At 32.2% G+C, this 27,588-nt stretch overlaps 1 protein-coding gene across 2 annotated transcripts; it reads left to right on the top strand.

Annotated features, from left to right (window-relative positions):
- LOC142233901 (esterase-5B-like) lies at positions 1–27,526 on the top strand. 2 transcript variants are annotated; one of them, XM_075304963.1, is made up of 3 exons: positions 1–1,422; positions 27,070–27,193; positions 27,254–27,526. In XM_075304963.1, the coding sequence occupies exons 1-3, from the start codon at positions 42–44 to the stop codon at positions 27,360–27,362; spliced, it is 1,614 nt and encodes a 537-aa protein (XP_075161078.1). In that variant the 5' UTR covers positions 1–41; the 3' UTR covers positions 27,363–27,526. The 2 variants fall into 2 exon arrangements, with proteins under 2 accessions (XP_075161078.1, XP_075161079.1); XM_075304964.1 differs by lacking the exon at positions 1–1,422 and adding an exon at positions 22,116–23,681.
- Positions 27,527–27,588: the final 62 nt, after the last annotated feature.

Genomic DNA, 27,588 nt, shown 5'->3' with positions numbered 1-27,588 from the left:
ATTTCATTCGTTTACTAACATTCGGTGGGTAAGGTCGGAAAATGAAATTTAAACTTTTTGTCTTGGGATCGATTTTGATTGGGGCTTATAGTGTTTGGAGGGGTAAAAGTGAAGATCCTCTTTTGATTGAAATTCCGAATGGCCTCTTAAGAGGCAAAGATAATGGACTATACTATAGTTTTGAATCTATACCCTATGCTGAGGCACCCATAGGAGAATTAAGATTTGAAGCACCTCAAGCGTACAAACAAAAATGGACTAAGGAATTTGATGCCAGTATTGAACCTAAACCCTGTATGCAATGGGACCAATTCCAAGAAGGAGATGACAAAGTTACTGGTATTGAGGATTGCCTGACGTTGAATATCTACAAACCCAAGACGGGTAAAACGAATTATCCGGTAATGGTTTATATCCATGGAGGCTGTTTTATGTTCGGCGATGTGAATTTCTATCAACCGGACTATCTTATGGAGAGTGGCAATATCATATTGGTTAAAGTTGTCTATCGTTTGGGTCCTTTGGGTTTCTTGAGTGCCCAAGATGAGAATATTACCGGAAATTTTGGTCTTAAAGATCAGCAATTAGCTTTGAAATGGGTCTATGAGAATATAGGCAACTTTGGTGGAGATCCAAAGAAAATCATGCTTACTGGCTTCTCTGCTGGGGGAGCTTCGACCCATTTGCATGTTTTAAATCCTCAAACAAAGGATATGGTAAAGACGGCAGTATCTTTCAGTGGAGTCTCCTTGAATCCTTGGGTTGTACAGAAACATGCCCGTTCGGATACTTTCAAAATGGCCGAACTACTAAAATGTCCCCACACCAAGAATACCCAAGAAATCAAGAAATGTCTTCAACAAAAACCTGCCAAAGATATTGTGTACAGTGTAAAATATTTTCAAAATTGGGGTTATAATCCCTTCACTACATTTGGTCCTGTGGTCGAAGATCCAAAGGCTGCACAAACATTTATAACACAACATCCTAAGGATATAATCAAATCGGGAAATTATAGTCACATACCATATTTGGCATCCTACACTGCTGAAGATGGTGGCTACAATGCCGTGGAGCTTTTGCAGATTAATCCTAAAACAGGCAAAGAATATATCTACGATCTAAATGATAAATGGGCCGAATTGTCTGCTTCCAATCTATTTTTGCGAAATATCAAAGAACATCCAGTGGAATATGCCCAGACGCTGAGAGAAAAATATCTTGATGATAGCAAAATGTCAGTGGAGAATTATTTGAAAGTTCAGGAAATATATACAGATGTTTTGTTTAGAGATGGTATTTTGGAGACTTTAAAATTACATAGTCAACATTCCAATGTTCCGGTATATGGTTATGTCTATGATAATCCTGCCGATCAATGTATTGGTTATTATATGACCCAGAGGGAGGACATTCAATTTGGTAAGTCGATTTACAGTGGACAGTAAAAGTTAAGGTCCATATACTATGTTATGGACCTTATGGGTTGCCATCAATCAATCCTACAATATAATGGAGATCCTACACTGAAAAAAAAGCATACTCGGTTCCGAAGATTTTGTCTTTACTTTAAAAAATTTAGTATTGATTCCGAGCCAAAGAAGCGGAGAATACAAGTAAGGATACTTTTAAGACACAATTCTCGTTTAAATTTAGGTTTTGTGTACTTGCTTCTAGGAAGCAAATTTTAATTTTTCGCTTTCTCAGCTTTTCTTCATATGCTATCAAAGTCCTTTAAAAACGAGTTAACGGCAACTTTATTTTCCAAATTAGGACTCGACTTCCAGTAGAAATTATGCTATGTTTGAAGTAAAAAACTTCTTTAAAATAAAGTTTGGAAAAACATGTCCTATATTTGAACGATTTTTTGCTTTGTAGTCAAGATGCAAAAAGACAACAAATTTAAAGACAATTTCATTAAATTTAAAGAATTTTTCTGAATTATTAAAGTCAAGTTGACCTTAGCCTATAAATTTTTTCTTTCATGTCAAGATACCCATTTTTAAGTCAAATCACTTAATTATAAGGACAATATGACTTCATTGAAAAGTTTATCGACTTTTGGACAAGGAAAATAACTTTATTTTAGAGAAATGCGTCTTCTATGCTAAGAAAAATTTGCAGTAGTATTTTAAAGACATGAAATCTTTGACCTCACGACAATATTTTTTTCAGTGTATGTAGCGGAAACGAATTACTACACTAAACAATTCGCCATATAATGATGGTTTTGTAAAAACTTCTGGCAAATAGAAAATTATCAATAAGCGTGTTTCGAGAAATTGAGATCATTGACTTTTTAAATCATATGAGGTACCATGACTTTTTTTGCTCACGGTATATTGTCCTAATATGAAAGACTATTAGTTTAATAAAACAAAAAAACTGTTCATAAAAATTGGGATACTTACCTTTTAAATTTACGGTCGGCTTCAAGGCATAATTTGTAAGGTAGTTTCATGCTATCAGGTGATCACAATTTTTTCATTTGCGCAGAACTTTGATTGTCGGTATTTGCTTAATGACATAGCCGTAGCTAAAGGGGTTTTATGGGTTTGCCATCTCCCTCTACACTCATAGAAAAAAGTCTGCAAATAACAGCAGTCGATGTCTGCTGTTATATTTTTGTACTTCAGGGCCTAATGAACAATAAATTATAAAATTTTTAAGTTATAAATTTTTCCCCAAAGCATATTTAAGAACCAAAAGTAATTTTTGGTATATTTTTGCACTGTAACATACTTACAAGCTCATAAATACGATCAGCAAACATTTCGTTTGCTGTTATGCCTCAAATCGATAAATATTCAGATTTTTAATTAATTAGTATAGATTTTCATAAAATATTGTTTTAATTATGTTAGGATAGCTCCTAAGTTGATATTTTTATTTGTTTCAGCCAAAATAAAACATGATTTAGGGTAGTCGAGCTTAAAAAAATAGCAGGAAATGTTTGCTATTTCTGCAAACAGTGACTGCTGTCCCTTTTTCAGCAGACTTTCTGCTGTTTTAGCAGACTTTTCTGCTGTGCCTACTAACAAATTTCTTTGGGTGTACCGAATACCATGTAGTATTTCTTCAAACTATAATTATATATCATTGAATTAAATATTCTGGTTTCTTCCCTCTACACGAATTAATTGTTTCTCTTTTTGAGGTATTTTCACAATGAGCACACATTGTAGCTTTTACCCCTTACGAGAATATTGCTGGCTACGCCAATGTCTAATTGACAATTGTGACAAATAAAAATAAAAATTCAAAATAAAATGGTTGTATACCAACAATTTTGAAATATTCAATCTATTTTAAATTTATGACAGAAAAGTATCGAAATAAATGAATGTGTGTGAAGATAAATACGTATTTAAAACCCTAGACACAAACCAATTGTAATAGATTAGGGTAAAAACATTTTGGGATTTTTTCGAAAAACTGATTTTTTGGAAAAACTACTGGGAATTTAAAATTAAAATTTCGCAGGAACAATGCCAGGGGAACACCCTACATAACGGTTTATTTATTTTGGAAATACATTAACCACCGCAAGAGATATGTGGTGGGACATTTGGCAATGGGAGGGGAATCATATCTCTGGAACGGGATATCCTGCCAGGACTACTTATGCGGCAGTGTATAGTCCTATGAAATACCTATCGAACAAGGTATAGCATATATCAAGATTTGATTTTTAAGACACCAAATACGCTCTTTTAATTTCTGTATTTATTATCCTAAATTTCTGGAGGGGATCAGTGGCCATATCTCAGGAACGAAGCTACCCTCTGACCTAAAATTTATGACAAATTAATGTGCTTGTAACACCCTTCAATCAGAGGGTAAACATTTGTTGAAGCGATATTTCAGAACTCCAAAATTGTTCCTCCAATATTGGTTATTTTACCTATGAATTTTCGGAGGGGAGGAATGCGTCCAGGAGGAGTGGGGTACATCCTGCCGACATAGCTCCCACACAAATCCATACTCCTAAAGACGCCTTTTCGAACAAAAGAAACAGCGAATCAAGAATTGATTTTGGGATTGCTCCAGCTCCTCATCAATATGACCCTTTTTCAGACCAAAAAATACAAAACTGAATAGAAGCAAAGCAGAAAAATTTCGCACCAGATGCTTGGCCAGGAGCAGTGCTAATATCGATGGAACGGGATCTCCTTCCGACATGGCATAAAAACCATTATAAAGCTCCAAGAAACACCTATACGGATTGATGTCACTTTATTCCAGAATTGATTTTGGTATACCCAGATACGCCTGTTCAAATGTGGCCCATTTCATAGCAGATTCTGGCCGGGAGCAGTGGCCATATCTTTGGAACGAATTATCCTGCCGACAAGGGATGACCACTGTTGTATAGTCCTAGGAACCTACTTTCCGGAATGGTGTCACTTTATTCCAGAATTGATTTCGGTATACCCAGATACGCCTGTTCAAATGTGGCCCATTTCATAGCAGATTCTGGCCGGGAGCAGTGGCCATATCTTTGGAACGAATTATCCTGCCGACAAGGGATGACCACTGTTGTATAGTCCTAGGAACCTACTTTCCGGAATGGTGTCACTTTATCCCAGAATTGATTTCGGTATACCCAGATACGCCTGTTCAAATGTGGCCCATTTCATAGCAGATTCTGGCCGGGAGCAGTGGCCATATCTTTGGAACGAATTATCCTGCCGACAAGGGATGACCACTGTTGTATAGTCCTAGGAACCTACTTTCCGGGATGGTATCACTTTATTCCAGAATTGATTTCGGTATACCCAAATACGCCTGTTCAATAGTGGTAAATTTCATAGCAGAATCTGGCCGGGAGCAGTGGCTATATCTTCGGAACGAATTATCCTGCCGACAAGGGATGACCACTGTTGTATAGTCCTAGGAACCTACTTTCCGGAATGGTGTCACTTTATTCCAGAATTGATTTCGGTATACCCAGATACGCCTGTTCAAATGTGGCCCATTTCATAGCAGATTCTTGCCGGGAGCAGTGGCCATATCTTTGGAACGAATTATCCTGCCGACAAGGGATGACCACTGTTGTATAGTCCTAGGAACCTACTTTCCGGAATGGTGTCACTTTATCCCAGAATTGATTTCGGTATACCCAGATACGCCTGTTCAAATGTGGCCCATTTCATAGCAGATTCTGGCCGGGAGCAGTGGCCATATCTTTGGAACGAATTATCCTGCCGACAAGGGATGACCACTGTTGTATAGTCCTAGGAACCTACTTTCCGGGATGGTATCACTTTATTCCAGAATTGATTTCGGTATACCCAAATACGCCTGTTCAATAGTGGTAAATTTCATAGCAGAATCTGGCCGGGAGCAGTGGCCATATCTTCGGAACGAATTATCCTGCCGACAAGGGATGACCACTGTTGTATAGTCCTAGGAACCTACTTTCCGGGATGGTATCACTTTATTCCAGAATTGATTTCGGTATACCCAAATACGCCTGTTCAATAGTGGTAAATTTCATAGCAGAATCTGGCCGGGAGCAGTGGCCATATCTTCGGAACGAATTATCCTGCCGACACGAGATGACCACTGTTGGACAGTGCTAGGAAGCTACTTTCCGGAATGGTGTCACTTTATTGCAGAATTGATTTCGGTATACCCAAATACGCCTTTTCAAAAGTGGTCAATTTCATAGCAGAATCTGGCCGGGAGCAGTGGCCATATCTTTCGAATGAAATATCCTGCCGACACGAGACGAACACTGTTGTACAGTGCTAGGAACCTACTTTCCGGAATGGTGTCACTTTATTCCAGAATTGATTTCGGTATACCCAGATACGCCTGTTCAAATGTGGCCCATTTCATAGCAGATTCTGGCCGGGAGCAGTGGCCATATCTTTGGAACGAATTATCCTGCCGACAAGGGATGACCAGTGTTGTATAGTCCTAGGAACCTACTTTCCGGAATGGTGTCACTTTATCCCAGAATTGATTTCGGTATACCCAGATACGCCTGTTCAAATGTGGCCCATTTCATAGCAGATTCTGGCCGGGAGCAGTGGCCATATCTTTGGAACGAATTATCCTGCCGACAAGGGATGACCACTGTTCTATAGTCCTAGGAACCTACTTTCCGGGATGGTATCACTTTATTCCAGAATTGATTTCGGTATACCCAAATACGCCTGTTCAATAGTGGCCAATTTCATAGCAGATTCTGGCCGGGAGCAGTGGCCATATCTTTGGAACGAATTATCCTGCCGACAAGGGATGACCACTGTTGTATAGTCCTAGGAACCTACTTTCCGGGATGGTATCACTTTATTCCAGAATTGATTTCGGTATACCCAAATACGCCTGTTCAATAGTGGTAAATTTCATAGCAGAATCTGGCCGGGAGCAGTGGCCATATCTTCGGAACGAATTATCCTGCCGACATGAAATAACCACTGTTGTATAGTACTAGGAAGCTGCTTTCCGGAATGGTGTCAATTTGTTCCAGAATTGATTTTGGTATACCCAAATACGCCTGGTCAAATTTGGAATCAATTGTAATAGATTAGGGTAAGAAAAAAATATTTTTTGTGTTTGCAAAAAAGTGGCTTTAAAGAAAAACTATTTTGAATTTAAAGTAAAATTTTGCAAAAACAGTGCCGCCTATATAGCAATTTTGTTCTTTCTTAAATATATTGACTACAACTAAAGTAGTGGTGTAAGACATTTGGCAACGGACGTATAAAAAAACTCCGAAACTCTTTTCCGGATTAATGTAACATTATTTCAAAGTCAAAGTTGGTGTATGCAGATGCTTTACACCATTTTCTAAATTTTATTATTAGTGTTTAAAATAAAAATAAATTCAAATAAAATTTTATTAAAAGTAAGCGAACCGTGATTTGAACCTGGATACTTAAATAAACCTTGAATTCAACTCACTCATCAACGAGTTAGGCCACCCCCTCGACGATAATCTGCGCAGCGAAACTTTCCTATGACGTAATTCCAGGTTTTGTCTTTAAGTAAACACGGGTAGACCTCAACATACATAGTTTCTCTAAGATGCCTACACTTCAATTACGCGATGTTGGTTAATGCTGAGGCTCACCTGTTTTAGTTGCGCTAACAGAGTCAACTAATAAGGGTGACCAACTCCGAAAATTAATGTCGCTCGAAAACCTCTGTAGAAAGTTGGTATAATCTCCACACACAAGACATGTCATTAGTAGTACATAACTGAGATCCGAAATTACATCTTTATGCACAAATAATGAAATTTTATGAAACCAGAAACCACTAAACAAGTCGTGTTATTGAGATAAAATAAAGAAACAGGTGTAAATGATTTAATTTTTAATATATCCTTGGTTAATTTTTGTTTTGTTTTAATTATATACATTATACAAAAACGAAGAGAAATACCTCAGTAAAGCGTTCAATTACATTTATTATTAATAGTATATATACTTAGTCAATAAACAAAATATTAAATATATTTTTCTGTATATTGCTGTTGATAAAAATTAAATCATATTCATTTTCATCCTATATAAAATTATATGGAAGTAATTTTCATTACACATATTTTGTGTTTATATATATGTGAAATATACTTCTACTATCTACAAATTCATGTGACTAATTAACATATTTCGTTCGTACAATCATTGGAACAAAACAGACATAAATCAAGTGAATTCCCCTTATAATGATAGTCAAAACATCTTTCACAAATATATCGAGTGCATTGCCGACATTTATAATCCATGTGTATAATTTTTCCTCCACATTGCAGACAAATTCCACTCATATCTAAACTTTTTAAAATTAATTTGTCCTTAATTTTAGTTCTGTAGCTATTAGGATATTCTAAGTTTATCATTTTTTTATCATTAATAAAACATTCGGCAAATTGTAATATATGAACACCACAATTATAGGTATCTTGTTGAGTATCGTGTGTCAGTTCTTTGATTTGTCATTTACGTTTTGAAGTTTTCTTCTTAAATATCGAAAAAAAAGTATTTATCTTTATCTGCACATTGATACATGGGGTCAACATATGAAAATTCTTTGTTTTTAACATTCAAAAACGCTATTGTATAGTGATTTTTGAAATGGATGGGTATTAAAATTTTATCGTAGGTGTCAAATGGTATTGTGATATTATTGTTTTGGTGATCATGGAAAAACGCTCTTCCTTCTTGAGTTAAAAGACTATAAACCTTTGATTTACATTCATAAATGAGAATATTTATATAAATATCTATCACATTATTAAACATATGCTTTGGTGGATTAATGTGATCAAATTCGTTTAGCATTATTTCGTATATGTGACTGTTTTTTAATTTTGTATAATTTTTTTCGTAAATATATTTAAAATTTAACATATAATAATTTTTGCCTGCTAAATTAGATGGTAGCTTTTTATACATTCTTTGTGTGTACATGTTCATTGTGTTTATATTCATCTTTACCTTTTTAGGAGTCCTCTTCCATTGATCTTCTATTAGTTCCGGAAATTCTGATTTGTCTTTTTTTCTATTTCCACGAGGACTGCCGAATTTAATTCGCAATTTTATCTCCGAAATTTTCGAAAAAATGTATTTGTAGGAGTTACGTACGTATTCGTTTGGACGAACAAAGCGGTCACCATTCTGGTTAATGTTTTTAATACGGTTAAAATAACTTTCAACCGGAGCATTTGAAATTGCAGTTCTTTCATTTTCTTCAACTAATGCTCCTATTACGTTTGTCCAAAGAGGGCAGTATGCAGTATATTTTGTTAGCAATAATTCAGCGAATTTTTGACTAAAAAATTTATTTTTTTTGCCGTCGAGTTCTTCATTAATTTTAGTCAACGAAAATATCTCCAAACCCTTGCTGTAGAAAGGACTGTCTTTGTAATGGGTACCTTGCTGATGGTAATGGTCTCCTTCAATTTCTGTTTCATTCAGAAGTATGTTCTTAGATTCGGTGCTTTTATTTGTCAAATCTCTTATATTTTGTCTTGCAGAATTTACTTCCTCATTATAAATTTCATTTTTTAGCAAAACAAACATAAGTTTGAGCCACCTCCAAAATATGTCAATTTCGCTTATGTTTTGTGCATAGAAGAACTGCCATTTCAAAAATGCCACGGTTGCTTCATCCTCATAGTGCGTCTCAATATCTTTTACGAAAATTCGACTCATGTGGGAGTTACATATCTGCACATATGTAAAGTCGATCTGCGATTCTTTGCCGTGACAGACATTGTATACTTCTATCAAATACTCTACTATAGACAATTGTTTGTTAAACGTAGCAATGATGGCATTAATTAATGCCCAACTGAAGTCTACACATACACGTTTTGCAAGAGGCCATTTTATTTTGTTCTGGAAGCAATATTCTTTCAGATGTACTAAAAATCTTTTGATGTCGCTGGCATAATAGCTTGAAAGAAAAGCCTCAGCAATGGGGAAGAGCATGCCTGTTTCCGTTTCCTTAAAACGTACGTGCATAACAATACTGTATAAAAATACCCTTTTGGAATTCTTGTCCCATTTCTGGATTATGCTTCCAGTTCCGTCCATAAATAGCGTATTTCTGCTGAAATGCAACAACTTCTGTACGAGTAATATCTGTTCCTTTGTGAACAAAAATATTTCTTGGGGGTCGCTAATTTTTTGAATGTAATCATGCCAACCTTTATGCCGCCTCATTAGGTATAAATCTATAAAGGGATCATCCGATCTATCGCGAGAGCGCTTCTCTTCACTGCGCATTTTACGGCATACGTCGCTGGTTGGGATATTTAATATCGGCGCCCCTGTAGTCAGAGCTTTGAAATATTTCTGATCTCTCCAAACTGACGGAAATTTTCTACGTAATTCGTATTTAGCTCTTTTACGACTTATGCCAGTACATTGTGGTATTTTTAAGTTTTCTGTTGGATGCGTAGTAGATTTTCCATCAGAAAATATTTCTGCTTTATATGGTTTTTTACCAAGGTGAACAAAAGCTCTGTATTGCTTGCATCCATTTTGGAAATAAATGCATTTTGCATATATTCTTAGTTTTTCGTTATTTAGCGACCACCCTCTGGAAACTATGTTTAAATAGCATGGTATATGCTCCAAACTTATATCTTTTTTGAGTATGTCATATAAGTACATTGCTTTGGAATCCAAAGTTAAGCTACCAAATTTGAAATTTTCGTCGCATTCTTTCATGTTGAACTCCAATATTTTTGACATGTGATCTTCTTTTGCTTCAAATTTTCGCATATTATATATTACAATATATTTTTTATTGAATTCATACTCCTCTTGAAGTTTGTCCGAATTTTCAGTCAACTCAATAACATCTACGTCATTTTCAAGTTTAGTTGAACATTTGGCAACGGAGTTATTGAATTTGTTGGAAGTTATCGAATCTTCGAGTGAGGTGTTGCCATCTGTTTTAATTTTCGGAAATTTTTCTTCGGTATCTATACTCTTAGAGAAACGATTAACTTCCGTTTCATTCAAAATGGCTAAAATTGAATAATAAATTGTGTTTCCACCCTCGAAAGTTTTCGACCAATTTTCAAATTCATTTTGAACATTTTGAAATGTTAGTTCATGAAGGATCTAAAAGAAAAAATTGATCGAGTCAATATTTTAAAATTTTAGTTCTTACAACTTTGTGTAAAAATTCGATCTACATTTAAAATGGTTAAGTCTATTTTTTAAAAATTTGAAGTTTTGTAAGATTATTTTAAGTGAATTCATAAAAGATAGTTACTTTTTATCGAAATAACTTCCTAATATAGAATACCCAGAAAAAATATAACAAAAATGTTTCCAATATAAAGGTAAGTGAAGTTGAAAACGTAATCAGTTGAAAAATTAACTAATACAATTATCTTTTTAATGAAATTAAAAAGTAAATTAAGAAAATGAAAAATTAAATTTTTATATTTTTACTTATCTTAATTAACATTTTAATTAAATAAGTAACAACATTTTAAATAAGAAAACTATTGAAAATTTTATTCTGAAATAATTAGTTTCATACTATTTAAATCTATTCAAATCTACAGGGAAATCCAACAATTATTCTACTCGGAAAACTCATAAGAAAGTATAAACTCTTGTAAAAATACAAGAAAATTATTTAATCTAAATGGAAAATAATTGTACATAAATTAACAATAACACAATAAATACTTGATTGCCTCATTTAAAAAATCAGTTAAACTTTTCACACTCAAACAAATTTTTATTAAAATTTAAAAACAAATTGAACTGAAAAAATTAATTGAAAGTGTCTAAAAAATTAAGTTTTTAATCATGTTTATTTTTTATTTCTAATTAATTTTGTGATTGATACTATCATTTTCGTGATTGAAGCAATCTCAATTCAAAAATTAATTGGATCAATTAATTTGCCGATTGAATTAATGACACGGTTTTTAGCTGTGTAAGAAGTTAATGAAAATATAGGCCAAATTTCGTTGAATTTCTGACATATATATATTTACGGTCACTTACAAACAAAACAAAAGTGAACCCTATATGTCACTAAAGCCAATTTAATTCCATTTTAGTTCATGAATTTATTATGTTTTGAGAAATATTGCTTGATTTTAATATTTTTTTGCATATGTTATTTAACTTAACTAAATCAGGACAAAATCATGAAGCATAAATATTTAGTAAATTCGTGTCTCCCACAAAATGCTTCAAATTTCTTACAATTTGTAAATTTTACCAATAATGCGTCCATCTTGAACTTTATATGGCAATAAAGACATTTTTGCAATTTTTAACTCCATTGTTTCCTTCAAACTACGAAATTTTCTTTAACAAGTGAAAGAAAATAATTATGTCTAATAAATTTTTTTGAATTTGGCGAAAACTATTTACTTATTTTTGTTAAATCGGCGTGACATCTGCGTTTGTAATACAGTTTAGTTAAAATTTTTTAAATTAACCTAATTTTTATAATATTAACGAAAATTTTCTTTTCTGGTGGGTTCACTGTTTTTTGTGTGTAGTCCATACCGCACTGCATTGGGCACTTTAGAACGTTTTAAGACAAAATTCCCTTAATCGATAATTAAAACTAACAAAATCAATAATAGTACTTAATTTAACGTTTTTTTCAGAGTGTCGTCAATATCTCAACTGTTTTTTTTTTTTTTTACTCTAAGGTTTTCTACATTACTTTATACAGTCGAACACAATTTTTTCTTGAATTTTCCATACCGTTTCTCTGAAAATATTTGATACGCGTTTGCGTTGGCTTTTATTATCAGCTATTAAGTTTCGTGGAAATAGTCCTTTCAATTTTTCCACACACTTGAAGAATATATCAAATAAACCACTTTTCTTCCAATTCATTAACTCGTCTTTGTCTTTCACTTTTATACAAAATAATTTTGCAAAAAATACTGTAACTTTCTTATATTCGCACAGCTTCATTTTATATTCACAAAAATTTTAATGATATGGTACTTAATTAATCGCCTCGACGGTTACAATTAAAGTGAATATTCTCTCGATGTGTTGTCAACGTATATATTTTTTGTACGTTTTAGCGCTTTATTAAGTAATGTAAACTTTTTTCAATGTAAACTTTTACATCAAAGAATAGTTTTATAGTTTTTCCAAACACGCTAGCAAGTGCACCAGTGTTACCTCTTCACTTATTGAAATGTCACAACTTTTTTTTAGATCAATAAAAATCATCTTTCAGCAACAGTTTAAATATTCGAAACCGTAAATGTATCTTATGTATCCAAAATTTGATTTTTTGAATACTTAATAAGATATAACGAATACATAAGAATATGCGTTTAAGTGTTTGTTCTGACAGTCTTTTCATTGTACATAAATTTCATATACATAAATTTATTTAAGACAAAAAGTTGAATAGGATGCTTCATCTACAAAATACGATATGACAAAAATAAGTAAATAATTTTCGACATGTTCCAGAAATTCATTGTACATTTTTAGCAAAATTTACAAATTTTAGGAAATTTTAAACTTTTTTCTGAAAAATACGAAATCTTTCATTTGTGTAACTTGTTCTTCTTTTGTAGTTCATCTACATGCACACAAAAATTATTAAATTTAAATAATTTTCTCATATTGGGGAAATTTAAACTAAAACATAATAATTTTCATGAACTAAAATAAAGTTAAGTTGACTTTAATGTCATGGTGCGTTCACTGTTTTTAGTGTAGGCATTCTTACTTTATAAACCAAAAAATATAATTGCAACCACTTTATTTTCGAGTGACCTACGTGCACCAAATTCATTGCAATTCATTTAATAATAAGTTTTTTTCTTGAAATCATGTCCGCATTTCTATTGTAATTTAACTCGATAAATCTAATAAATATTATGGTGTATATTAAAAAGAACATTGGCAATACTACAACATTTAACGTGAGAGCAAATAGAAAATACCCATTTAACTCTTTAAAAACCAAAGAGAACCAAATAACTTAATCCCGTTACTATTTCAATTTTTGAGAAATGGATTTTGGGGTGGAAACGCAAACACACATACTTGAGCGTGAACTAACACTTGCAATTGTAGTGGTATATCGTTTAGTTGAGTTATTCGCCACATAGTTCAAATGATTGGCATAGCCGAATAGGTTGAGCGTTCGGTACAATCTAATTTTGTTCAAGGGTTAGGTGTTCGAGCCCACTTTTGACTATATTTATACATTATATGTGTATATACATATTTTTTAAACCCTCCATCATAGGATGGGGGTATACTAAATTCGTCAATCCGTTTGTAATGCATTAAAATATTGGTTTCAGACACCATAGAGTGTATTTATACATTCTTGGTTGTGGGGAAATTCTGAGTCGATGAAATGAATTTTTTAGTAAAAAAAAAAACAATACAGTAATCAAAATAAATAAAAACGTGTCACAGTCAATCAAACGTGGACTCGAACTCGCATCTGTTGAATAAAGAAAAATACGCCAAACGCTTAACCTACTAGACCATCCTAACTCCACTGAATACTTTAGCGAATAGCTCAACTAAACGACTACAAGAAATGATAACGATCTCTTATATGTGTGTATTGGGGTTTCACTCATTTCCTTAAAAATTGAAATAGTAACGGTGTTACGACATTGGTTCTCTTGCGCTTTAAAAGGGTAAGCATACATTTTCTCTTTGCTCCCTCATTGCACGTGCGGCATAGTGTTGCCATTGAGCGATTTTATAATATTCTTGAATTTAAAATTTGTTAAAATTATATTTATATTTAACCCAAAGAGCATCTCATTCACACAAATTGTGAATGAGATGTGAATTGCATCACGTATAAAGATTATATGAATTACACTGTATAGCAAAAAATTGTATTACGCAAATAGTTAACAACAAACTAAGTCTAAATAAACTAAGTTTACATCTTCATTTTAATTATAGTATTACCTTAAGTTTACGCTACTCATCGTACGCTAGATACCTTAAAAACTTAATTACAAACTTAACGAAAATTTTTTTTAAAATTTTACTTAAAATTTTGAATTTTAACAATATATTAGATAAAAAAAAATATTAAATAAATTTAGTCAATCTTTGCTTAGCACCAAGAAATCTCTTGAATGCACAGCAACAAAAAATTTGGGTTCCAGTGCTGATATTTGTGGAAAACAACTAAATTCACTACTTATGGTAAATATCAATCTTCGAAAGTTTTCTCAGCATTAAAGAATCATAACAATAAAAACTTACAGTAGGTGCAAAACCACGACTTGTTTGGTGGTAGTTTTTATGAAACCCAATATAGCAAAGGGTTTCATAAAAATTCATTACTTGTGCAATTTACTTCTAATGACATTTCCTGGGTGTGGAGATTATACCAACTTTCTACAGAGGTTTTTCATTTTTCATTAATTAATTGTCATTAATTTTCGGAGTTGGTAACCCTCTTGACTCTGTTAAAGCAACTGAAACAGGTAAGCCTCAGCATTAACCAAAATGGCGTAATTGAAATGTAGACATCTTACAGAAACTATGTATGTTGAGGTCTACCTGTATTTAATTAAAGACAAAACCTGGAATTACGTCATAGGAAAGTTTCGTTGCGCAGATTATCGTCAAGGCAGTGGCCTAACTCGTTGATGAGTGAGTTGGAATCAAGGTTTATTTAAGTATGCAGGTTCAAATCAAGGTTGGCTTACTTTTGATAAAATTTTATTCGAATTTATTTTTATTTTAAACACTAATAATAAAATTTAGGAAAAAGTGTAAAGCATCTGCATACACCAACTTTGATTTGGAAATAATGTTACATTAATCCGGAAAAGAGTTTCGGAGTTTTTTTATACGTCCGTTGCCAAATGTCTTACACCACTACTTTAGTTGTAGTCAATATATTTAAGAAAGAACAAAATTGCTATATAGGCGGCACTGTTTTTGCAAAATTTTACTTTAAATTCAAAATAGTTTTTCTTTAAAGCCACTTTTTTGCAAACACAAAAAAATTTTTTTTTCTTACCCTAATCTATTACAATTGATTCCAAATTTGACCAGGCGTATTTGGGTATACCAAAATCAATTCTGGAACAAATTGACACCATTCCGGAAAGCAGCTTCCTAGTACTATACAACAGTGGTTATTTCATGTCGGCAGGATAATTCGTTCCGAAGATATGGCCACTGCTCCCGGCCAGATTCTGCTATGAAATTTACCACTATTGAACAGGCGTATTTGGGTATACCGAAATCAATTCTGGAATAAAGTGATACCATCCCGGAAAGTAGGTTCCTAGGACTATACAACAGTGGTCATCCCTTGTCGGCAGGATAATTCGTTCCAAAGATATGGCCACTGCTCCCGGCCAGAATCTGCTATGAAATGGGCCACATTTGAACAGGCGTATCTGGGTATACCGAAATCAATTCTGGGATAAAGTGACACCATTCCGGAAAGTAGGTTCCTAGGACTATACAACACTGGTCATCCCTTGTCGGCAGGATAATTCGTTCCAAAGATATGGCCACTGCTCCCGGCCAGAATCTGCTATGAAATGGGCCACATTTGAACAGGCGTATCTGGGTATACCGAAATCAATTCTGGAATAAAGTGACACCATTCCGGAAAGTAGGTTCCTAGCACTGTACAACAGTGGTCGTCTCGTGTCGGCAGGATATTTCATTCGAAAGATATGGCCACTGCTCCCGGCCAGATTCTGCTATGAAATTGACCACTTTTGAAAAGGCGTATTTGGGTATACCGAAATCAATTCTGCAATAAAGTGACACCATTCCGGAAAGTAGCTTCCTAGCACTGTCCAACAGTGGTCATCTCGTGTCGGCAGGATAATTCGTTCCGAAGATATGGCCACTGCTCCCGGCCAGATTCTGCTATGAAATTTACCACTATTGAACAGGCGTATTTGGGTATACCGAAATCAATTCTGGAATAAAGTGATACCATTCCGGAAAGTAGCTTCCTAGCACTGTACAAAATTGGTCATCTCGTGTCGGCAGGATAATTCGTTCCGATGATATGGCCACTGCTCCCGGCCAGATTCTGCTATGAAATTTACCACTATTGAACAGGCGTATTTGGGTATACCGAAATCAATTCTGGGATAAAGTGACACCATTCCGGAAAGTAGGTTCCTAGGACTATACAACAGTGGTCATCCCTTGTCGGCAGGATAATTCGTTCCAAAGATATGGCCACTGCTCCCGGCCAGAATCTGCTATGAAATGGGCCACATTTGAACAGGCGTATCTGGGTATACCGAAATCAATTCTGGAATAAAGTGACACCATTGCGGAAAGTAGGTTCCTAGGACTATACAACAGTGGTCATCCCTTGTCGGCAGGATAATTCGTTCCGAAGATATGGCCACTGCTCCCGGCCAGATTCTGCTATGAAATTTACCACTATTGAACAGGCGTATTTGGGTATACCGAAATCAATTCTGGAATAAAGTGATACCATTCCGGAAAGTAGGTTCCTAGGACTATACAACAGTGGTCATCCCTTGTCGGCAGGATAATTCGTTCCAAAGATATGGCCACTGCTCCCGGCCAGAATCTGCTATGAAATGGGCCACATTTGAACAGGCGTATCTGGGTATACCGAAATCAATTCTGGGATAAAGTGACACCATTCCGGAAAGTAGGTTCCTAGGACTATACAACAGTGGTCATCCCTTGTCGGCAGGATAATTCGTTCCAAAGATATGGCCACTGCTTCCGGCCAGAATCTGCTATGAAATGGGCCACATTTGAACAGGCGTATCTGGGTATACCGAAATCAATTCTGGAATAAAGTGACACCATTCCGGAAAGTAGGTTCCTAGTACTATACAACAGTGGTCATCCTTTGTCGGCAGGATAATTAGTTCCAAAGATATGGCCACTGCTCCCGGCCAGAATCTGCTATGAAATGGGCCACATTTGAACAGGCGTATCTGGGTATACCAAAATCAATTCTGGAATAAAGTGACATCAATCCGTATAGGTGTTTCTTGGAGCTTTATAATGGTTTTTATGCCATGTCGGAAGGAGATCCCGTTCCATCGATATTAGCACTGCTCCTGGCCAAGCATCTGGTTCGAAATTTTTCTGCTTTGCTTCTATTCAGTTTTGTATTTTTTGGTCTGAAAAAGGGTCATATTGATGAGGAGCTGGAGCAATCCCAAAATCAATTCTTGATTCGCTGTTTCTTTTGTTCGAAAAGGCGTCTTTAGGAGTATGGATTTGTGTGGGAGCTATGTCGGCAGGATTTACCCCACTCCTCCTGGACGCATTCCTCCCCTCCGAAAATTCATAGGTAATTCATAGTTCTGAAATATCGCTTCAACAAATGTTTACCCTCTGATTGAAGGGTGTTACAAGCACATTAATTTGTCATAAATTTTAGGTCAGAGGGTAGCTTCGTTCCTGAGATATGGCCACTGATCCCCTCCAGAAATTTAGGATAATAAATACAGAAATTAAAAGAGCGTATTTGGTGTCTTAAAAATCAAATCTTGATATATGCTATACCTTGTTCGATAGGTATTTCATAGGACTATACACTGCCGCATAAGTAGTCCTGGCAGGATATCCCGTTCCAGAGATATGATTCCCCTCCCATTGCCAAATGTCCCACCACATATCTCTTGCGGTGGTTAATGTATTTCCAAAATAAATAAACCGTTATGTAGGGTGTTCCCCTGGCATTGTTCCTGCGAAATTTTAATTTTAAATTCCCAGTAGTTTTTCCAAAAAATCAGTTTTTCGAAAAAATCCCAAAATGTTTTTACCCTAATCTATTACAATTGGTTTGTGTCTAGGGTTTTAAATACGTATTTATCTTCACACACATAATAAATGATCCTCATAATTGATGGTAAGACTAACTTCAATTATTCTTACGAACCGCAACCACGGTTGCCACAGAATCACGCAGAGAAGAAACATGATTGTCACAATCATATTCGAAGAGCAAAATAATATGATAGGAGCCATGTAACATTTTCACCAGCAACCATGTTGGCTCAGTGACCATGGTTCTAAGAAAAATAAAATTGTCCTCATCTAAAATGTTATTATATTGAAAAAAAGGAATTTTGTTTCCATTAAAAGACAATGGTCACGATCTAAAATGTTATGGTATTCGTCAAAAATGTTTTTCTTCCCGTTAAAAGAACATGGTCACAACCTAAAACGTTTTGATCTTTATGAAAAAAACTTTTTTCGTCGTCGAAAAAAGGACGCCACTTGAGAAAAGAAAACACAAAATTAACTTAATTTATTTGTTTTTATTTATTTATAAACCAAGTCACTGTTTGTTTGTATTTATAATGTCGTGCAAGCAAACATCACATATTTGTACACACTCTATTTTGGTTCAATTTCAACAATAAGTAATTATTCCATATTTACTTCGTGTCCATCAAATGTACCAACGCAGACATAATGTAACTGCAACTAAAAATAAATTATACCATATATCAAAATGCAGAACAAAAAACAGGTACATTTTTCCAATTACACTTTCCTTTTTTGTGTTCACATAAAACCACGTGCCTCTTCTGAATAAATAAATTAACACAAAACACAGTAATTCCGTATTCGCCGCCCATTCCAAGAAACAATCAACACACGACTGACGCGCAAAATGAAAATCGTTAGTACCTGCTCAATGTTTTTATAAAAATTTTTTCGCTGCAAAAAAATTAAATGGTCACGAAAACAATGTACATGGTCTTTATGGCTATGTAATGGTTCTAGACATGTCTATACGTAACCTATAAAAATACTTTTTTTCGAAACAAAATGGTCAGGTACATGATTTTCCCGACCATGTAATGGTCTCAAATTCTATCATTTAAATAATAGAACATGTTTGCGACATTTGAGAACCATTTAAATGCTTATTACCAACATATATTTTTCTCCGCTCGAAAATTATTTTTACAAAGACAAAATACATGGTTTTCGCGACAATTACATACTATTGATAAGCATTAAATCGATGCGGCAGCCATGTCCAAACATGTTTTTTTTCTGTGCGTGATGGTAGAATTCTACCAAAAAATGGTAGATTTGTTACTTGGTATGGTAGATTGGTAGAATCCTTGTTGTTTTGGTAGATTTTACAAAATATTCCGCGCCCCCTAAGTGGTACTTCACAAATTTTCTATAGAAATAAAATTTGGACAACGTCTTCTATAGATATATGTAAAATTTGGAAATTTGAAAAATTTTCTATAGAAATAACATTTTGACAAGATTGTCTATAAAACTAAATTTTGACAAAATTATCTTTAGAAATAAAATTTGGACCAAATTTTCTATAGAAATAATATTTTGACAAAAATTTCTCTAGGAATAAAATTTTGACAAAATTATCTTGGGAAATAAAATTTTGAGAAAATTTTCTATAGAAATAAAATTTTGACAAAATTTTCTATAGAAATAACATTTTGACAAAATTGTCTATAAAACTACATTTTGACAAAATTATCTTTAGAAATAAAATTTGGACAAAAATTTCTATAGAAATAATATTTTAACAAAAATTTCTCTAGGAATAAAATTATGACAAAATTATCTTGAGAAATAAAATTTTGACAAAATTTTCTATAGAAATAAAATTTTATCAAAATTTTCTATAGAATTTGTTTTGCAAAAAATTTCTATAGAAATAAAATTTTCCAAAAATTTTCTATAGAAATAAAATTTTGAAGAAATTTTCTATAGAAATAAAAAAATTAAATTTTCTATAAAAATGAATTTTTCAAAAATTTTCTATAGAAATAAAGTTTTGATTAAATTTTCTATAGAAATGAATTTTTAAAAAATTTTCTATAGAAATAAAATTTTGATTAAATTTTCTATAGAAATAAAATTTTGATTAAATTTTCTATAGAAATAAAATTTTACTCAATTTTCTATAGAAATAAATATTTGAGAGAATTTTCTATAGAAATAAAATTTTGATTACATTTTCTATATATAAAAAATAAATTTTCTATAGAAATAAAATTTTGACAAAATTTTCTATAGAAATAAAATTTTGACAAAATTTTCTTTATAAATAAAATTTTGACAAAATTTTCTATAAAAATAAAATTTTGACAAAATTTTCTATAGAAATAAAATTTTGACAAAACTTTCTAAAGCAATAAAATTTTGACAAAATTTTCTATAGAAATAAAATTTTGACAAAATTTTCTATAGAAATATAATTTTGACAAAATTTTCTATAGAAATATAATTTTGACAAAATTTTCTATAGAAATAAAATTTTGACAAAATTTTCTATAGAAATATAATTTTGACAAAATGTTCTATATCAATAGACTTTTGAAGCAATTTTCTATAGAAATAAAATGTTGACGCAATTTTCTATAGAAATAAAATGTTGACAAAATTTCCCCCAAAAAAAATTGTATAGAAATGAAATTTTGAGAAAATTTTCTATAAAAAAATTTAATAAATTTTCTATAAAGTCACATATAAATAAATAAACTTCTAAAATAAAATGATAAATCATTCCTTTCGAAGAAAAATTTATTTTCATAATAACCACAAAAATTTGATCAAAAGCTGCAAAATAAGTTTTTTTTTATTTGGTAGTTTTTTTTTTGGTAAAACTTTATTCAAATTTTGGTCGATTATTTTTGCCTTGAGTGGCAACCGTGACCGTAACACATTTCCCCACATTTCGAAGCATACATCGATACATTTCCAGATTTTCTCTAGTTTAAATGTTCCCCTTGTTGAACAATGTTTCAATTTGACTGACAATCAAAGTGGCAATATGGCGGCGGACATTGCCTTGGGTTGGCATATTACATAGAGTGTACGTCATTATTGCTATATTATTGATCTAATATGAAAGATAATGCAACCAAAATTTTAAGACACAAAATTTACACAGTATTAAGAGCAAATTTCGTTAAAAGAAATAAACATTAATTAGAAGAAAGTTCATAATGGTTGCTATAAAAATGGTTTTCTAGAAATTTAAGATGACTCTCCATTTAAATCGTATGTTTTTAAAGTAAGACAATATTTCTTAAAAAAAAAACAACAAAAGTACGAGTATAGAATTTTTGACTTTAAGATAAATACACCCAAAGAAAAAATACTTCGCTCTGGAACGAAATTTCAGACAAGCGAAATTCCCTTTTAATTTAAAGTATTTTCTTTAAGAGCAAATATATCCGAATTGATGACAAACGACTCAACGATTGTCTTTAATACGCTTTATTTGCTGTTAAAGAAAAAATTTTAGCATTTCTCGTTCCTGAGAAAAGAAAACTCTCCTTTCAGTGTATAGGTAGGCTAAGACGTATTGTGAAAAATTTACATCTTTATATTAAAGTTTTTTTAATTAAGCAAACATTTTTCTGCTAAAAAAAGAATGAAAATTCAATTGAAATTTTTTAATTTGATCCAGACCAGATTTAAAGCCAGATAGCTCATTAAAAAATTTCTTTATTTTGAAGAAGGCTCATCTTTGACTCAGAATTAATACCAAAGGGAAGGTCACAATCTAAAGTTTAGCCTATAGAGAAAAACTTGGACATTTGTGATATGTTAGTATTGAACCCTCGTACGTGTATTTGCTTTAATATTAAACTTCAATTGCAATTATCATTACACGTTTAAAAAATCCATTGAACCGGTTGACACTTAATAGACCTCTATACAGAAGCAAACAAAGAAACAAAATCATTTATTAACGCCTAATAAAAGTCAAAATTATTACGAATTTTGCGTGTTTTATAAACAAATGCAAAATGCCCCAGGGTTAACATTCATTCAAAAGTTATCGGCCAGTAGAGAATATGAAATTTAAACACTTTGTTGGAGCAACGATTTTGTTCGGTTTGTTTTGTGTGTCATGGAGTCTATCAGAGGATCCCCTATTAATTAAAATTCACAATGGTCTATTGCGGGGAAGAGATCGAGGTTTCTATTACAGCTATGAATCAATACCTTATGCCAAGGCTCCCGTGGGAAAGCTAAGATTTGAAACTCCACAACCCTATGATAGCCAGTGGAACGAAATATTCGATGCAACTCGTGAACCATTACCCTGTATGCAATGGGATCAACTACAAGTTGGTGAAAATAAGCTACGAGGAGTAGAAGATTGTCTTCAGTTGAATATTTACAAACCCAAGACGGGTAAAAGCAAATATCCGGTGATGGTGTTCATACATGGTGGTTGTTTTATGTTTGGCAATGCCAGAGATCCCCAACCTGATTATCTTATGGCGAATGGCAACATTATATTGGTGAAAATTCAATATCGTATTGGTCCTTTGGGTTTCCTAAGTACCGAAGATGACATAATTCCAGGAAACTATGGCTTAAAAGATCAGCAAATGGCTTTACAATGGATCCATCGGCAAATAAAGCACTTTGGAGGAGATCCAAAGAAGATAATACTTACAGGCTTCTCAGCTGGGGGAGCATCGACCCATTTACATGTCCTGCAGCCCCATATGGAAGACATTATAAAAACAGCTGTAGCCTTTAGTGGTGTGGCCTTAAATCCTTGGGTCATCACCAGAAACGCTCGATCAAAAGCTTTTGAATTAGCCCATATCATGGGATGTCCCTCATCCCCCAATACTGAAAACATCAAAGAATGTCTACAACAAAAATCTGCCGACGACATAGTATCGAGTACAGTGTATTTCCAAAATATCGGATATAATCCCTTCACTATATATGGTCCTGTAGTGGAACATAGAGGAGTTCAATCGGCTTTTTTAACACAACATCCCAGGGATATTATTGACTCAGGAAAATATGGCCAAATTCCATTTCTAGTTTCTTACACATCAGAAGATGGTGGTTACAATGCAGCCGAACTTTTAGCGATTAATCCTAAAACTGGCCATGAATTCATATATGACCTGAATGAACACTGGCTAGATTTGGCTCCAGAGAATCTATTCCTATGTAATATCGTAGATCAACCCCAAGAGTATGCAGCAGTTTTGAGAGAAGCTTATCTTGGACCATCGGAATTTTCAGTAAACAATTATTGGAAAGTCCAGGAATTGTACACGGATATTTTGTATAGAATTGGAATTTTGGAAACTTTAAGGCGACATAGCCAAACATCAAGTACGCCCATCTATAGCTATGTCTATGATAATCCGGCAGATCGAAATGTGGGCTTTACACTCTCCAATCGAACGGATATTGAATTTGGTAAGGACAGTTAATGAAAAAGCTGGAATCAGATTGTTTCCTACAGTTACAGTAAAAATTTGGACATTTTCTATAGAAATGAAATTTTGAAAAAAATTTTAGAATTAAATATTTGAGAGAATTTTCTATGGAAATAAAATTTTCTATAGAAATAAATATTTGAGAAAATTTTCTATAGAAATAAAATTTTGACAAAATTTTCTATAGAAATAAAATTTTGACAAAATTTTCTATAGAAATAAAATTTTGACAAAATTGTCTATAGAAATAAAATTTTGACTAAATTTTCTATAGAAATAAAATTTTGAGAAAAATTTCTATTGTATTAAATTTTGACAAAATTATCTATAGAAATAAAATTTTGACAAAATTTTCTACAGAAATAAATTTTTGACACAATTTTCTATAGAAATAAAATTTTGACAAAATTTTCTATAGAAATAAAATTTTGAGAAAAATTTCTATAGTATTAAATTTTGACAAAATTTTCTATAGAAATAAAATTTTGAGAAAAATTTCTATAGTATTAAATTTTGACAAAATTTTCTATAGAAATAAAATTTTGACAAAATTTTCTATAGAAATAAAATTTTGGGAAAATTTTCTATAGAAATAAAATTTGGACAAAATTTTCTATAGAAATAGAAATTTGACAAAATTTTCTAAAGAAATAAAATTTTGAGAAACATTGTTATAGAAATAAAATTTTGACAAAATTTTCTATAAAAATACTATTTTGACAAAATTTTCTATAGAAATAAAATTTTGAAAAAATTTGTTGGGAAAATTTTCTATAGAAATAAAATTTGGACAAAATTTTCTATAGAAATAAAATTTTGACAAATTTTTCTATATAAAATATTGACAAAATTTTCTATAGAAATAAAATTTTGACAAAATTTGCTATAGAAATAAAGTTTTGGGAAAATTTTCTATAGAAATAAAATTTGGACAATATTTTCTATACACACAAAAAAAATCTGATTCAATCACGAAATTAATTAATTTTTTAATTGAAATTTCTTCAATCACGAAAATGATAGTATCAATTAAAAAATTAATTGACAGTCAATTAAAAAATTAATTGATCCAATTAAAATTTTAATTGATACTATTAATTTGTGTGATTGATTTTTGTTTCAATTAAAAATTTGTTGAATCAATTAAATTTTTAATTGAATATTTTTTAAAAATCAATTAAGATTTTAATTGGAAAAATTTTCGTGAAAATTTTTTCTGTGTAGAAATAGAATTTTGACAAAATTTTCTATAGAAATAAAATTTTGACAAAATTTTCTATAGAAATAAAATTTTGACAAAAATTTGTATAGAAATAAAATTTTAACAAAAATTTTGTATAGGAATAAAATTTTGACAAAAAATTTTTAATAGAAATAAAATTTTGACAAAATTTTCTATAGAAATAAAATTTTGACAAAATTTTCTATAGAAATAAAATTTTGACAAAATTTTCTATAGAAATAAAATTTTGAGAAAATTTTTATAGAAATAAAATTTTGACAAAATTTTCTATATAAATAAAATTTTGACAAAATTTTCTAAAGAGATAAAATGTTGACTAAATTTTATATAGAAATAAAATTTTGTAAAATAAAATATTTTTGTTTGGTAGAATTTTAGTAAAAATTTCTCCAAATTTTGGTAGATTATTTATGGCTCGAATGGCAACCGTGCCTGCATAGAAAACTTTCCGTCACTGATGACAGAAACACAGTGGTATCTAATTTCCTAACGTCTATAGCGATAGTTCAGAGATAATCAAAGTAAACAGAATGTGAATATTGATTTCACTTTCAATCGCGATTTTCAATTTGTTCTTACCAAAAGTGAAGATAATTGTGAATCATATTTGGAAGGTAGAAGTCAATTTGTCTGTTTCAATGGCAGTGAATCTAATGTCCGCCCGGTACTATTTGGGGTTCCCCAATGGTCCGTTTTTAGGCCATTACTTTTTATACTTTACGTGACTGGCCTTCAAACATACACTTCTTCGAGAAATTGTGAAATATTTATGTTCGCCGAAGATATTTTTCTACTATTTAAAGGCAATTCTTGCTATACTGACATTCTTGAGAGTGAAGTAATTTGCTGTTTGGAAGTTTTGCTGATTGGGCTTCTGAGAACTACCTCACTGTCAATTCGTCTAAATGCAAGGCCCTAATGTTTGGTAAGAAGCATTGCAGATCATCAATGCCGAGTCTATTTCTGGGAGATGGGTCTATTGGGTTTGTATATCGCCACAGGTGCTTCGGGATTGTTCTAGACACTGAACTCTCTTTCAAGTATCATATTGACTCTTTATCTGGTAAGATATGGTCTTGCTTACGTACATTGTTTGCGTCTAGGATATATTTTCCTTTTGCCGTCAGACGTATAGCTGCTCATGTCCTAATGATGTCTCAAGTTCTTCAGGGTTTAGAGGGTTATTCGGGATGTATTAGGATGGACCTAGATAGGGTTAAGCGTGTAGTCAATGCGATTATCCGTTTTGTATACAAGGTACGTCGTAGGGTTCATATTTCGGAATTTGCGAGGAATTTTCTTGGCTGTTCATATAGAAACTTTGTTGATTACCGCAATTTATCCTTCTTTTATACATTGATAACCAATACCAGGTCGATTCTACTCAGGAGTTCGTTTATTTTTTCGAGATCGGTTAGGAATCCACAAATTTTTATTCCTTGAATTAGGAAAAAATATGTATGCTAGATCATTTTTGGTGAGAGTGGCTAGAAGTTGGAAAGTTCTGCCTTAGGCTTTGAGAATTTTTTCCCATACTAACAATGTGTTCCGCTTGAAATTACTTCAAGCCTTTTCGGCTGAAGTCTAGTGATTTCAATATGATGATCTTGCAGAGTTCTATATATATTTTTATTACCCTGGAGTTTCTGTGCTCGTGGACCACAAACTATAGGTATTGCCTTTTTATGATTTCTTGTTTTTTTTTAAATCCAAATTAGCAACATTTGAATGTAAAAAAATCTTTTCTTAGTTTTAAAAACTAAACCAAAAATACAAAATCCTCAAAATAAGTCTTAGCCTATAATTGAAGATTTTGTTAATCTTGAATGCAAAGATTCAATATCTCATTTTATATAAGGATTATTTCTTTAAATCAATTTACAAAGATTGGTGTCTTAAATTTAAAGAAAAAAAAATAAAACCAAGATTATCTTTTAATTGATTTTTGTTATCTTATATAATAATTTTTTTCTTAAAATTTTGTAAATTTTGTGTTCAAAAATGTAGGTAGCATAAACATTTATATTAGGTCAACATATTTTTTCAGTGTAGTTTAATGAAATCAATGTCTAAGCCCGATTTGCTCTATTAATGATCCCGATTTTCTCTATTCTTTTTTTTTTAGGTACTAACCATTTAGATGATTTGTCATTGATTATGCACTATCCCATTCGAAGTAAACCTAGGCAAGATGAGGAAATTATATCAGATAAATTTATTAAAATGTTGGTTGATTTCGTAGAAACAGAGTAAGTTTATTAATCATCAATGGAAATAAAAGTTTTTAAAGCTATTGGTAATCTTTTTAGACATCTTGCTTTCGGTGAATGTGAATTCGAAAAGAACAATGTGGACAGTGGTGATGACTTGAAGATATTATGGATTGGTAAAGATTCGTGCAAAACTATCGTAGAATAAAAACTATTTGTATAAAATTAATAGTTAATAATGTATATAGCTTTTTATAATTGCATAGTAATATATCGCATAAATTCCTTTATACGAAAAAAACAACAACATTTTTTGGACTTCATTCACGAAATAAATAAAACAATTCATTAATCGCCGACATGATTTACAAATTTAAATTGTTTCACTTAATTTATGTGACTATTTCTTTTTAATTTGACTTAAAAATTTTCTC

The sequence above is a fragment of the Haematobia irritans genome, chromosome 4 (genome assembly GCF_050003625.1).
Source record: "Haematobia irritans isolate KBUSLIRL chromosome 4, ASM5000362v1, whole genome shotgun sequence".
NCBI lineage: Eukaryota > Metazoa > Arthropoda > Insecta > Diptera > Muscidae > Haematobia > Haematobia irritans.
Note: the sequence above shows the minus strand (reverse complement) of the source record. Positions and strands in the feature narration are given on the sequence as shown.